This window comes from Punica granatum, chromosome 4, assembly GCF_007655135.1.
Source record: "Punica granatum isolate Tunisia-2019 chromosome 4, ASM765513v2, whole genome shotgun sequence".
Lineage (NCBI taxonomy): Eukaryota > Viridiplantae > Streptophyta > Magnoliopsida > Myrtales > Lythraceae > Punica > Punica granatum.
In genome coordinates, this window is record NC_045130.1 from 12973553 (window position 1) to 12989879 (window position 16327).

General features: G+C 40.3%; 1 protein-coding gene across 1 annotated transcript; it reads left to right on the forward strand.

Annotated features, from left to right (window-relative positions):
- The first annotated feature begins 1982 nt into the window (after window positions 1-1982).
- On the forward strand, window positions 1983-4282 carry LOC116204963 (probable carotenoid cleavage dioxygenase 4, chloroplastic). The gene has a single exon (XM_031537355.1). The coding sequence runs from the start codon at window positions 2222-2224 to the stop codon at window positions 4013-4015; it is 1794 nt and encodes a 597-aa protein (XP_031393215.1). The 5' UTR covers window positions 1983-2221; the 3' UTR covers window positions 4016-4282.
- Window positions 4283-16327: the final 12045 nt, after the last annotated feature.

Here is a 16327-nt window from a genome sequence, read left to right on the forward strand (position 1 = left end):
CCGATACAAATATGAGTTAGTTGGTTCCTATTGCGCTTTCAGATATTAGGTAAGAAAAATTATATATAATACACTGAAGATCTTCTACCCAAATAAATTTCATTCAGTAAATTAGCCAAAGAAAACCCTTTTGATTTGCTGGTTCTTCTTTTGTTTGAGAACGTGCTCCTTTGACGCTTCTACTCCTCAAGCTCGGATGCTTTTGTCCATGTTCTTCGCAGTACATGCCTGAGTTATCGATCCCTATAGGTGTTTAGTGTCCCGACCGGGCAGATTGTTCGGGTGGGTTAGCTGAATGCCGAGATTTTGAAAAACGAAGACCATGCATATCCAAGGACATATACAATGCATGACAAAGAGCCGAACCACGAGGCACGAATGTATAATGTTGTAGGCTATACGTTCTCGTGCAAGAATCTTATCAAATTCCAGAATTCCATAAGCTGAACAGACATTCTTCCTCCCTCGGGGTCTGGGATCCCTTATATGGAATAGGAATTCCACAAACATTCCATATCTCAATTCAGGCCACTGGCACAGTACACTCCTTTTCTGGGCAAATTTAATGTTTCCCCGAACGGCTAATATTCATTTCTTCCCAATACTCTCCCTTTATAGACGCTATTCTGGCGATTAAGTTTCTTGAACTGCATTACCATGGAAGAGACTTGCGCCAGATATCTGTTGTCTATTCTGTCGTGTTAGCGGAATTCAGTAATTGGACCTTACATTATCTTCTTGAATTGTCACTGCGAGTCGTCATTGACCATGTAATTCATGAGGCACCGGTATTTATATCAAATCGTGATTAAGTTTCTCGAACTGCATCACCATGGAAGAGACTTGCGCTAGATATCTGTCGTCTATTCTGTCGTTTTAGCGGAATTCAGTAATTAAACCTTACATTATCTTCTTCAATTGTCACTGCAAGTCATCATCGACCATGTGATTCATGAGGCACCGCTATATATATCAAATTGTTACCGTTTTTTATGTCATTCTATATTGGGTCGGGTTCCCCTTTACACTTGTCTGTTGATAAATTTTTCATGGTCATCTCTCTATTCACTTTCCTTTACCCATCATGCCAAGCCTTTGTCGTATCGCCCCCACACTTCATGGGAGATGCGTCTATCACATTCTTTCAGAAAATAATACAAACCACATGTAGTGAAGTTAAACGGGGATCGCGCATATCAATATTGACACTGCCAAAAAGTTCTTGAGATCATCTCTCGGGGCTTTATCCCGGGAATTTTACCATGCTATACACAACTGGCTGAAGTTGCTTAAAAGGTAAAGAACCTCGGGTCCTAACAGTTGATCAGCATGAACGGTGGTAACAAAGGTAAAAACACAGAAGGAAAGACTTTACGTATGTTGTCATTATCACCGTCACAGGTTTATATATATATATATATCAGAGAGCAAAACCTACAATTGCGAAATTCTTTTCGATCCAGATCAAATTAAACAAACTGAATGAATCATCTCTTCTACTACAAGCTGACCCGCAAATAACACATGATAAAGCAAGGACAATTCCTTGGCCATTCTAAAGCTTGCCACTTGCCAGTGCCTCGAGAAAAGGGAAATAGTACACTATATCAGCGATGGATGGAAATAGTACACTTTTTTTTTTTTTTTGGGTTTTTGTTCTTTTTAATCCTTCATCCTTTATTCCCTTTTCTTTCTTCCTTTTCCTGGTGCTGTCGCTGTAGATTGTGGCATTTAATTCGGTCATGTGTGGAAGAAAAAAACGAAACCTTATTAGATATTTCCCCTCCAATGATGTGGTGGTCGGGAAGTTCAGTGGTCCTTGCGTGAGAGACGACCATCTTCGATCGACTTATCAACAGCACAAACTCACAAGCGATTTTTTCTTGTTAAATATATCACTGGCACCGAGCTCATAAAAGTGAACTGGTTGTCCTCCATTTATTCGGAAGATACTCCCCATAAACATTGGTAAATCTCGACCGTCGGGGACCGACAATTTTCATGCGAATCCCATCCTGTTCTATGCTTTTCAGCACAGCCAGAAAAGGGGGAAAAGAAAATAATGAATCATAATTTAGCTTGAAGCAGATGTCTTTGAATATTGGGAACCTGTTTCGACATCTAGTGCACCTTCTGCTTCATAAATAGACATATCCGTCCCTTAATTTCTCCGCCCATTTCCTCTCAACCTTCGTTAGTTTTAAGGTCGTGGAAGGAAATCATGGATGCCTTCTCTTCTTCTTTCCTCTCAAACCAGAATTTGCTCTTTTACTCTTCTAGGACACTGATCAAGCCACCTCCCCTGACCCATCTTCCCTCCATTTCCTCTGTTAGGATTGAAGAGAAGCCCAAAACTACTACGCCGAGCCCCTCGTCCACACCGCCGCCTCCTCCGGCCTCGTTTCCCCGGAAGCCTGACTCTCCAGCTGGCGCTAAACCGCTGCTCACAAGGTCTCGGACCAGGCACGAGCCGCCGCTTTCAGTGGCTATCTTTAATGCACTGGATGACATCATTAACAACTTTGTAGATCCTCCAGTGAAGCCATCTGTAGACCCGAGGCATGTGCTGTCAGACAACTTCGCCCCCGTGGATGAGCTTCCTCCGACCGAATGTGAAGTTGAGTTTGGTCCCATCCCATCGTGCCTCGATGGGGCATATATCAGAAATGGGCCGAACCCGCAGTTCCTTCCTCGAGGGCCATATCACCTTTTCGATGGGGATGGGATGCTCCACTCGATCAGGATCTCCAGGGGCCAGGCCAACCTGTGTAGCCGTTATGTGAGGACCTACAAGTACTTAACCGAGAGAGAGGCCGGGTCGGCACTTTTGCCGAACGTCTTCTCAGGCTTCAATGGGCTCACGGCCTCAGCAGCCCGCGGGGCCCTCTCTGCAGCACGGATGCTTGCAGGCCAGTTTAACCCTGCTAATGGCATCGGCCTTGCTAACACTAGCCTCGCCTTCTTTGGGAACCGCCTTTACGCCCTTGGGGAGTCGGATCTTCCCTATTCCATGAAAGTGACACAAAGCGGAGACATCGAGACTCTGGGTCGCCATGACTTCGATGGGAAGTTGTTCATGAGCATGACAGCTCATCCGAAGATCGACTTGGAGACCGGCGAGGCCTTTGCCTTTAGGTATGGACCGATTCCCCCATTTCTGACTTATTTTCGCTTTGATCCTGATGGAGTGAAGCAAGCCGATGTGCCAATCTTTTCCATGACCCACCCATCGTTTCTCCATGACTTCGCGATCACAAAGAAGTACGCTATCTTCATGGAAATTCAGATAGGTATGAACCCTATAGAAATGATCTTTGGAGGTGGGTCTCCTGTCGGGGCGGACCCCGGTAAGGTGCCAAGGATAGGGGTCCTCCCAAGGTACACTAGTGATGAGTCGCAGATGAAGTGGTTTGAGGTGCCGGGATTTAACAACATACATGCGATCAATGCCTGGGATGTTGAGGAGGAGGACACGGTGGTCATGATCGCCCCGAACATCATGTCAGTGGAGCACACCTTGGAGAGGATGGAACTCATTCATGCACTGGTTGAGAAGGTCACGATCAATTTAAAAACCGGGTTCGTGTCCCGGCAGCCCCTCTCAGCCAGGAACCTCGACTTTGGCGTAATTAACCCAAGGTACACAGCAAGGAGGAACAGGTTTGTTTATGCTGCCGTGGGGGACCCGATGCCTAAGGTGTCGGGTGTGGTGAAGCTTGATGTGACAAACGCCGACCGTAAGGAGTGCATCGTGGCGAGTCGTATGTTTGACCCTGGGTGCTTCGGGGGCGAGCCTTTCTTTGTAGCCAGGGAACCGGACAATCCGGAGGCTGAGGAGGACGACGGGTATGTGGTTTCTTACATTCATGATGAGAACACAGGGGAGTCGAGGTTCCTAGTCATGGACGCGAAGTCACCTGAGCTCGAAGTCGTGGCATCGGTGAAGCTGCCCCAGCGGGTGCCCTACGGGTTCCACGGGCTCTTCATCCGGGAAAGCGACCTCAATAAGCTCTAGGCCACATGACTCAGAAACCTGACCAAAAATCTACGGTTGTAAGGTCAAATTAATGATTGGCAATTAGATCGTGGCGGGGTTTAGATTAAAACAAAATCCTGCTTGAGACCATAGAAGTGTAGTTGCATACACTGAAAATTTATGTCGACAAAGTATACGGCTTTTATTTTGTAAATAAATTATACGGATTATGCATTCATATAGAAGTTACTATAGATTTAATTTATGGCGTGTGCCTACCTTCATTGCAAAGATTATTATTTTGGCCAGGGATCTCTGCTCTGGGAATTTCATAATCAGTTGCCATTTCTAATTTCTAAAATATAAATTGACGATTAAAATGAAGTCATTAAGTACAAACAAATGTGAGTAAATTATGTCACCCAAAAAAAAGTAAATTAATATAGATTGGCAATGCAGTAGGGCCAAATCGATGTTCGGGCAGAGTTGGTCTCTTCAATAAGCGGTGACCTCACAAAAGAATTAACAGTATGAGATGGGAAAATGACTAATTTACTGTTGACAGAATCTTCAGAATAAGTATTTAAGGGAGCTTTTGGCAAGGAAAAAGGAAAACAAAAAAAAGAAGAAAAAAAGAGATGAGTCTAAATCAAGAAAAGTAGAGAGTGACATATGCTACGGAAATTTCCTTAGAAAGGGAAAGATATTGCATTTGCCTATTTGGTGCCCGGTGTTAATGAACGATAAAGACTTCTAAGATAGAACATTCATGAAATAATTGATTTACCATTTGAAAAAAGAAAAAACATGCTTGAAATTTGCTGTGTTTAATTTTAGAGTTAAGTAGAGTTGAGTTTTGATTTTAATTGAGTTGTAATGATTGTATTGTTGAATTTTGAAAAAAGTAATGAATAGTTGAGATAAAGTAATGATTAGATAAGAGAAAATAATAATTTTGTTAATAAATTGTGTAAAAAGTAATAAATTGTTAATGAACGATAAACACTTCCAAGATAGAACATTAATGAAATGATCGATTTACCATTTGAAAAAAGAAAAAACATGCATGAAATTATGTTGTGTTTAGTTTTAGAGTTAAGTAGAGTTGAGTTTTGATTTTAATTGGATAGTAATAATTGTGTTGTTGAATTTTGAAAAAAGTAATGAATAGTTGAGAGAAAATAATGATTGTGTTGTTAAATTGTGGGAAAAGTAATAAATAGTTGATATAAAATAATAATTGTGTTGTTAAATTGAAGATAAGTGAAATTAAAGTGGAGTAGAGTTAAAATTAAAGTTAAAATTTGTTTGTGAAAACAAATGATAACTTTTTTTGTTGAAAAAGAAAAAAAAAGAGTATATAAGGAGTAAAATGATAATCTTTTTTTGGTTAAATTTCAAAATATAAAGGATTGTAAGTAACGTAACTAATATTTTGGACTTACTTATCAATATGTCATCTATATCAATATTTGTATCTGTCTATTTTATATACAAAAGTATTGAATATTTCTCAAATTTTTCTTTCTATTTTGCCCTTACTTAAATAACGATATCTCAAATTTGTCCATTTATATAGTTAACAAAACTAAACTAATTCTTGAAATTATTGTACCTTTTAGTTAATATCCTTTCACTCAAACAATGTAAGTGAAACAATTTTTCAAATAACTTTGAAGAGACTCTTGCACTCCCAAGACTAAATGAAATGATCTTAATTTTTTTTATTTTTATTAGAAAATTATATCTTGTTTAGTATATATATATATATAACAAAAAAATGTAAAGATTCTATCGAAAAAATAAAGAGAAAACTATAATTCAGTAAAAAGATGAATTTAATAGTTAAATGAGTATAGATAAATATAATGAACAATTTTGTCAGAGCTCGAAAATTGGCCTGACCTATCTGGTTCGACTTACCATCTTGGGCCCACCTTGATACCCCCATTGGTAATGAAATCCTACTATGAGTATATCTCCACAATTATCTCTTTTGTCTCTATTGATATCCTCGATATATCTCTTAGATATTGTACGATGTTTTATCAATATGCTTATAAGATATTATATTATCTTTAACCCTATATTAAGCAAGTATATCTGCTTGTTGTATACAATTAAATATTTGATATAGATTATGAAATTCTATAAGAGATTTGCTACAATTTCTATAAATACCCTCAAGGTATGCCTAAAACCCTAAGTTTCATTCTTTACTCTCTCCGAGCACTTTCTTATTTAAGCACCTGAGAGGTTCATGGACCGACGCGCCATACTGCGCAGTAGGGCTACCTCATGACGACCACGACTTTCATCGCGAAAGATATGTGATGCCTTTGCTCTAAGAATATCGCAAGCTAAGTGCCCGCTTTTCGACTTTTATTCTCATGATTTTATCAAAAAGAAAATTTTGATCTTTGAAATTTATTTTGATATTTACTTGAATAATCTTGCTATAAGTCTTGATCAATTCCCTCGACATTTTCGTTGCACTATAGTTTCCTAACTTTTCTTCACAAGTTCAATCTCGGCTAAAATAAAAGAATAAAAAAGAACGCTTCTGCTTGATCAAATATTAAATATATTGTTTTTTCAATTCAATATATGAATGTTCGTTACTTGATTCCTTGCACTCAGTTATCAATTGAGTTTAAATTTTCAGTATTCATCACGAAATATATTGTTGATGTCTTGGGATTAGGGGTTGGGAGAGTATGGAACAAAGTCAGACTCGAAGAGAGTGATATTGCCCTCGTCGTATGACAACCACAATGCCTGTTTCACGACAATGGGCAAGGGGGGCTACGACAATAGGCACGGGGGTTGGCATCTCATTCATGAGGCGTGCCATAGCATACTCAATAGGGCCAACATGAATGATGGCTTTCATGATAGAGTGTGATGGTTTCGGCGACGCATGTGAAGATTGCCACATCTCTCGACTGGTATAACCACCTTGATGTGTCATGCTTCAGCTGCTGCGTAGCTTGACAGTCCCCATGTTGCTTGGGAATCACGCGTCTTTAAACAATGCTCATATAAGCGTTTAAGTTATGCATTGCTTGCTATCATGTCATTGATAACCCTGTAAGAAGGATAATCTTTTGCAAAGCGATGCATCTATTTGAATTATGAAATTTTCATGGTGGCTGGTGCTAGTTCCACGGGGCGCAACGGAAGCGAAAAAGGGACAGAAATTCAAAATTTCCTACCCGTGAAACTAATTCCAAGACCTACTAGAAGAATAAGAGTAAATAAAAGCGTACCTGGAATATTTAATATAGTCGACCGAGCGTCCCACGCGTGACGCCTCTACCGGTATTCACACCGATTTTGTCGACGAGTCTTCGAGATCGGCGGTGCTAGCGACCAACACTCGAAAGAAACACCGATGCAACACCCGAAATTTTTAGACTAATGGACCAATTTGAGTTTGAACAATTCAACCCAAATTATATTAATATAAACTTATATGCATACACATATCATATATGTATATAAATATGTCTGCACGTATATATATATATGCATACACATTATACATATAAAGCATACACACACGCTTTTTTGAATCCATCTCTTCTGCTGCTTTTATAAGCAAATGGGGAGACAATTTCTTTTCCCATGACCGATGTGGGATGAAGGGAAATTAGTGTCCCCAAGTGACATGTGTCTATACACATGTCCATCCAAACAAAAGCCATGTGTTACCATATTAATTGTGCATCAATTTGGTCCATTTAATCTAATAAATCGAGTCTAATTAATCGACAAATTTAATCTCATTAAATATCCGATTAATCGGTCACACCATAAATCATCTAATCTCAATTAGACGTTTTTATTATTTCAAAATATCTCGTCAATTTAGTCGTAGTGTGTGACCCTGTAGGTTCCCAATTACGTTGACAGTAATATCGAAATCTCTATTTTAATATTACAAACAGTGAGCGGCATCTAGCAATGCATCACTGTTACTCAAGTAATCGGAAAGTCAATTTCTCGACGAACCTCGTGACCTACGCTACCGTGTAATATAATCCATTTGTCCTCTATATCTCTATTGAGCCCAAGGCATGGTCGATGACATCCTTGTATGGCTCAATATCTCTTTTTCTTGGTTTACCGGGTAAGTCTATCAGAACAAATGAGCTCGATATCGCTATATCGACTCATTTGGGTATTCATACACTTTTAGACTTAACCACCAAGTGGCCGTGAGATATCGCTCCCGTTTCGTAGGAGGGACAAATCCTATCTTGGTTACTCACATTCCTCTCCATGCTCTGTGATATACCCAATAACTGTCTTTATAACCATCCTGTTACAGTGGCGTTTGACAGTATCAAAGTATATGACATTACATGTAGGAATCTATGGTGACCTCAAGTCAAAGGACCATTACACTATAGTCACTTTGAGATATGCTAATGACAGTCACGTAACAACCCATGTAGCAATCTCATGGTGGGTCAGTCCAATACACATTACTCTTAATGTATACATGTGGTGTGATTTGATATCTCCATATCCATGACCTATGAGACTTGGTCATCAATCAACACTCACACTAGTCTAACCGTATTATCGTTGTCCTAATTAACGATAATACTTTGACTATGGACATTTAGGAATAATGTTCATTAATTATAGGATCTCACAAGCAAGTCACACTTGATGCCTATTGAACCTACTATTCCAAGGACATTATTGTGTAAAATCATATTTAGCGCAATCTACACAATAACAGATATGCCTCGTAATATAATGAAATAGATATCATATTACAGAACTGATTATAGATTGCCTCTAGGGCATACACCAATTCCCAACAATCTCCCACTTGCACTAGAGCCAATCTGGCATCTGTCTAATGCCAATAGATCTAGTGTGAGCCTCGTGCTTGCGCTGCACAAGAGGTTTCGTAAGTGGATCTGCGAGATTCTCATCTGTTGGTATTCTGCATATCTTCACATCTCCTCTGTCGATGATCTCGCGAATGAGATGGAAGCGTCTGAGTATATGTTTGGATCGCTGGTGAGACCTGGGTTCCTTAGCTTGCGCAATGGCTCCATTGTTGTCACAATAGAGATCCACTGGGTCTACGATGCTAGGAACCACAGCAAGTTCTGTCACGAACTTCTTGATCCAAACGGCCTCTTTTGCAGCGTTAGAGGCAGCAATATACTCGGCCTCTGTGGTAGAATCGGCTACTGTCTCCTGTTTGGAACTCTTCCAACTCACAGCACCTCCATTCAGGCAGAACACATACCCTGACTGCGATCTACTGTCGTCCTTATCGGTCTGGAAACTAGCATCGGTGTAACCTCTTACAACGAGCTCTTCTTCGCCTCCATATACCAAAAACATCTCCTTAGTCCTTCGTAAGTACTTAAGGATGTTCTTTACTGCAATCCAGTGTCTTTCACCTGGATCTGATTGGTATCGACTCGTCATACTCAAAGCATACGAGACATCTGATCGAGTGCATAACATAGCATACATGATGGATCCAATAGCTGACGCATATGGAATCCTATTCATGCGGTCCCTCTCCTCTCGAGTAGAAGGACACTGAGCCTTCGAAAGGCTTATGCCATGTAACATAGGCAGCGACCCTTTCTTAGAATCCTGCATGCTAAATCGCCGAAGCACTTTATCTATGTATGCACTCTGACTTAAGCCAAGCAGTCTCCTGGATCTATCTCTATAGATCCTGATACCTAGCACGTAGGTAGCTTCGCCTAAGTCCTTCATAGAGAAACACCTTCCCAACCAAGTCTTCACAGACTGTAGGGAAGGAATGTCATTTCCAATCAGAAGTATGTCGTCTACATACAACACCAGGAAGATTACTACACTCCCACTAACCTTCTTGTAAACACAGGGTTCATCTTCATTCTTGATGAAACCAAACTCTTTGATTGCATCATCAAAACGAAGATTCCAGCTCCTAGAAGCTTGCTTCAGTCCATAAATAGACCGTTGTAGCTTACAAACCTTTCCGGCACAATGTGAATCGACAAAACCCTCAGGTTGTGTCATAAACACATCCTCGAGGAGCTTCCCGTTCAGGAAAGCAGTTTTGACATCCATTTGCCAGATCTCATAATCATAATAAGCTGCAATTGCAAGCAAGATCCTGATGGATTTAAGCATAGCTACCGGGGAAAAGGTTTCGTCATAGTCAACACCATGAACTTGTCTGAAACCTTTTGCCACAAGTCGGCCCTTAAAGGTAATCACATTACCGTCCATGTTAATCTTCTTCTTGAAGACCCACTTACACCCAATGGGTTTTGCCCCTTCAGGTGGATCTACCAAAGTCCATACTTGGTTAGTGTACATGGACTCCATCTCAGATCTCATGGCCACCAGCCATTTCTCAGAGTCAGAGCCTATTACGGCTTCCGCATAGGTTGTAGGCTCATCATTATCTATGAGCAATACGTCATTATCTTGAGTCACGAGAAATCCATATCTCTCGGGCTCATGACGTATCCTACCAGACCTACGAGGCTCCTGTGTCACTTGTGCAGAAGATTGTGCCACAACAACTCGTGGTACTTGTTCTGTAACATCGCCCGTCGATTGGTCAATGTCATTTTGTGGTAGAACTTCCCCAAGTTCTAATTTCCTCCCACTAGTTCCTTTGGAGAGAAACTCTTTCTCAAGGAATACCGCAGTTCGAGCGACAAACACTTTGCCCTCGATGGGATTATAGAAATAGTATCCTCGAGTTTCCTTAGGATACCCCACAAAGTAACATTTGTCCGATTTAGGGCCAAGTTTATCCGAAGATAATCTCTTCACATAAGCTTCGCAACCCCATATCTTTAGAAAAGACATCTTGGGACGCTTCCCATACCACATCTCATATGGTGTCCTTTCAACTGATTTCGACGGAGCATTGTTTAATATGAGAGCAGCTGTCTGTAGAGCATATCCCCAGAAGGAGTCAGGTAAGTTTGCATGACTCATCAAAGATCGAACCATATCTAATAAAGTTCGATTCCTCCTCTCAGCTACACCATTCCATTGTGGTGTTCCAGGTGGAGTCAGTTGAGATAAAATCCCACACTGTTTAAGATAGTCAGCGAACTCATAGCTCAAATATTCACCTCCTCGATCTGATCGAAGAACTTTAATGCTCTTACCCAACTGATTCTCCACTTCATTCTTAAATTCTTTGAATTTTTCAAAGGATTCAGATTTGTGTTTCATCAAATACACATATCCAAATCTACTGAAATCATCAGTAAATGTAATGAAGTAGAGATACCCACCTCTAGCAAGCTTGTTCACTGGTCCACATACATCAGTATGTATGAGAGCCAGATGATCACTAGCTCGCTCACCTTTTCCAGTAAAAGGGGCCTTAGTCATTTTCCCCATTAAGCAAGGTTCGCATGCCTCGATCGATTCTAAATCAAACGAGTCCAGTAATCCATCCTTATGGAGTCTAGAGATGCGATTCTCGCTAATATGGCCTAAACGACAATGCCAGAGGTAAGTCGGGTTCGAATCATTAGATTTGAGCCGTTTGGTTTCCACATTATAAATAGGCGTATCTAGATCAAGAACATACAAACCATTACTTAAATGTGCACTGCCATAATATACATCATTCATGTACATAGAACAACACTTGTTCTTTATAGTGAAACAAAATCCCTTCTTGTCCAAACAAGAAACAGATATTATGTTTCTACTAATAGCAGGTACATAATAACAGTCGTTAAGATCTAATACAAGCCCAGTAGGTAAAACTAGGTGATAAGTCCCTACAGTTAATGTAGCAACTCTTGCTCCATTTCCAACTCGTAGGTCCACCTCGCCCTTTGTCAACGATCTACTGTCCTTTAGGTCCTGCATATTTCCACAAATATGAGCACCACATCCGGTATCTAATACCCAAGATGTAGAAGTAGTAGATACATTAATCTCTATAACATGGATACCTGAAGTGGAAGTCTCACTTCCCTTCTTCTTCTTCAACTCTTCCAGGTATATCTTACAATTCCGCTTCCAATGTCCAGTGTTTCCACAATGGAAGCAGTAATCATTCTTCGCCACCTTGGCTTTAGGCTTCAACGCACCCAAGTCAAAATTGGATGCACCTTTAGCCTTCTTGCCTTTACTCTTGCTCTTGCCCTTTCTTTTGGTCCCTTGGACCATTAGAACGGACGTCCCCTTGCTGATATCATGCTCAGCTGTTCTCAACATGCTAAGCAGTTCAGGCAATGGTTTATTGTAGTCATTCATATTATAGCTCATAATGAACTGACTATAACTGCTGGGCAGCGACTGTAGGACTAAATCTGTGGCCAACTCTTGACCAAGAGGAAATCCCAGTCTTCCCAGAGTCTCAACGTACCCAATCATCTTGAGTACATGAAGACCCACCGGGCTACCCTCAATCAACCTTGCCTGAAAAAGTGCTTTAGAGATCTCAAATCTCTCATGTCGGGCCTGCTCTTGATAGAGCTGCCTGAGATGCACGATCATATCGTACGCCTTCATGTTCTCGTGTTGCTTCTGAAGCTCCGAGTCCATGGTGACTAACATGAGACATCCGACGTTTACGGCATCATCATGATGCTTACTATAAGCATCTTTCTTAGCTTGGGGGGCATCGTCAGGCGGTGGCGCAAGAAGAGGTTGCTCTAAGACATATAGCTTCTTTTCTTGGGTGAGAACAATTCTCAAGTTTCGATACCAACCAAGGAAATTATTCCCTGACAGTTTGTCCTTATCAAGGACGGATCGCAAACAGAAAGTACTAGAAGTGCTCCCTGCCATGGTAACTACCATAGAAATATACAAAATAAGTATTATGACACAACAATATTTAATGAGGACTTTATAAATATTGCTCCCACTATTTATATCAAATCAATGACCCTCAACATTGATTCAGAGAATATCATTCTCATAGTAGCTCAAGATCCATATCTCACCAAGCTCTGAGTCAGCGAGGGCTGATTCACCCAGAACTGGCTATTTAGGTAGGGAACTCACTTTCCCAATTGCATCACATGCAACTCTTGATTAGTTGAGTGAATAACTCCTTATTCAAATCTATCTTATAGATCGATGCCCAACTACATGCCTCTGAACTCCTAATCCTATTAGGCTTGTTCAGTTAAGTCCGACCCACTGGTAAACACAACGTCTTACTAGGATAGATAAGGGCATCCTGCGAAGGCAAGGTCTACACACTCATCGATCTTGGTCTTGACGAGCGTTACACGGTGGAAGGATATGGACTTAATATTTTGAGGGATTTGATTAACATTTAATCGATCTCACTATACATTATTATGTAACTATTACATAATAGTCCACACGTATAACTATTATACTAACACAACTAGGACATAGTCCATGTCTAACAGTCATGCACCGCAAATATCAAACATAATCATACCAGTACCAAGCATAAAATCATATTTTATGCTATTATCTACTCAGATTCTAACTAGCTAGTCTCTGATACCAATTGCTAGTTCCACGGGGCGCAACGGAAGCGAAAAAGGGACAGAAATTCAAAATTTCCTACCCGTGAAACTAATTCCAAGACCTACTAGAAGAATAAGAGTAAATAAAAGCGTACCTGGAATATTTAATATAGTCGACCGAGCGTCCCACGCGTGACGCCTCTACCGGTATTCACACCGATTTTGTCGACGAGTCTTCGAGATCGGCGGTGCTAGCGACCAACACTCGAAAGAAATACCGATGCAACACCCGAAATTTTTAGACTAATGGACCAATTTGAGTTTGAACAATTCAACCCAAATTATATTAATATAAACTTATATGCACACATATCATATATGTATATAAATATGTCTGCACGTATATATATATATGCATACACATTATACATATAAAGCATACACACACGCTTTTTTGAATCCATCTCTTCTGCTGCTTTTATAAGCAAATGGGGAGACAATTTCTTTTCCCATGACCGATGTGGGATGAAGGGAAATTAGTGTCCCCAAGTGACATGTGTCTATACACATGTCCATCCAAACAAAAGCCATGTGTTACCATATTAATTGTGCATCAATTTGGTCCATTTAATCTAATAAATCGAGTCTAATTAATCGACAAATTTAATCTCATTAAATATCCGATTAATCGGTCACACCATAAATCATCTAATCTCAATTAGACGTTTTTATTATTTCAAAATATCTCGTCAATTTAGTCGTAGTGTGTGACCCTGTAGGTTCCCAATTACGTTGACAGTAATATCGAAATCTCTATTTTAATATTACAAACAGTGAGCGGCATCTAGCAATGCATCACTGTTACTCAAGTAATCGGAAAGTCAATTTCTCGACGAACCTCGTGACCTACGTTACCGTGTAATATAATCCCTTTGTCCTCTATATCTCTATTGAGCCCAAGGCATGGTCGATGACATCCTTGTATGGCTCAATATCTCTTTTTCTTGGTTTACCGGGTAAGTCTATCAGAACAAATGAGCTCGATATCGCTATATCGACTCATTTGGGTATGCATACACTTTTATACTTAACCACCAAGTGGCCGTGAGATATCGCTCCCGTTTCGTAGGAGGGACAAATCCTATCTTGGTTACTCACATTCCTCTCCATGCTCTGTGATATACCCAATAACTGTCTTTATAACCATCCTGTTACAGTGGCGTTTGACAGTATCAAAGTATATGACATTACATGTAGGAATCTATGGTGACCTCAAGTCAAAGGACCATTACACTATAGTCACATTGAGATATGCTAATGACAGTCACGTAACAACCCATGTAGCAATCTCATGGTGGGTCAGTCCAATACACATTACTCTTAATGTATACATGTGGTGTGATTTGATATCTCCATATCCATGACCTATGAGACTTGGTCATCAATCAACACTCACACTAGTCTAACCGTATTATCGTTGTCCTAATTAACGATAATACTTTGACTATGGACATTTAGGAATAATGTTCATTAATTATAGGATCTCACAATCAAGTCACACTTGATGCCTATTGAACCTACTATTCCAAGGACATTATTGTGTAAAATCATATTTAGCGCAATCTACACAATAACAGATATGCCTCGTAATATAATGAAATAGATATCATATTACAGAACTGATTATAGATTGCCTCTAGGGCATACACCAATTCCCAACAGCTGGCTGACTCTTTATGGATAGAAAAGCGACGCATCTGAAAATCTCTCTTCGCTAGGAGGCTATGCTTCTGACAACGATCGCGCCCAATAACGAAGGGTCAAACTCAATAACCAAGGGTCTCCGTTAGGCCCGATAACCAAGGGCCTCCATTATGCCCGATAACCAAGGGCTAAACCCAATAATCGAGGGTCTCCATCGAGTTTGATAATCAAGGATTATATCTCGATAATCAAGGGATGGATAACATCCAATAACCAAGCATGAGGCGACGCTTGATAACCAAAGGCTAAGATAAAAAGAGTCCAACAAGTAAGGATCACGTCTCGGCAACCAAGGGACCCAAAACACTCGACAACCAAGTGTGGAGCCTTCCCTCGTGGAAGCGAAAATGCTCAATAACCAAGAGCAGAGCCTTCTTTTGTGGAAGCAACAATGCTCGATAACCAAGAGTGGGATTTTCCTTCATGGAAGCAACAACACTCGATAACCAAGAGCGGAGCCGTACTTTGTGGAAGCGAAAACACTTGATAACCAAGAGCGAGGCTTTCCTTCGAGGAAACAAGACTGAACGAGCGATACAAAGTCTATCTTCATGCTAAGACATCGCTTATGATGCAATTATAGTAGTTATGAATTGATCCACTTCTTGTGACCTCTCGAGTTCATGGAAGTGAAGGGGCTATGTTAGGGATCGGAAAATTGACCTGACCCGTTCGGTGTGACTTACCATCTTGGGCCCACCTTTAACACTCAAATTGATAACGAAATCCTAAAGGTGCTTCGGTGGCTCTAAGGTGGGCAAACTCGGGTTTGGATAGATACATGAGCTCCCCCTTAACCACTAGAGTCACTAAACCCCTCAGAGTTACTGCCAAATTATTTTGTGGTCAATGTTAAATCGAAACCTTAATTAGATTAATTTTGACTAATAAATTGAGAATACATATAGTGTTACTGAAATATAAATATATAAAGATATATATATATATATATATACACACACTAAACGTATATATTAATGAGTCAATATGGGAAGAAAAAGAAACGATGCACAAATACTTTTAGGTATCTCCATAGATTATATAAAAGCAAATAACGTAGCACCCAAGGCATAAGGCCTTCCAAGGATGAGCGAAGCCGCGATGATGGTCGGCCTAACTCAGT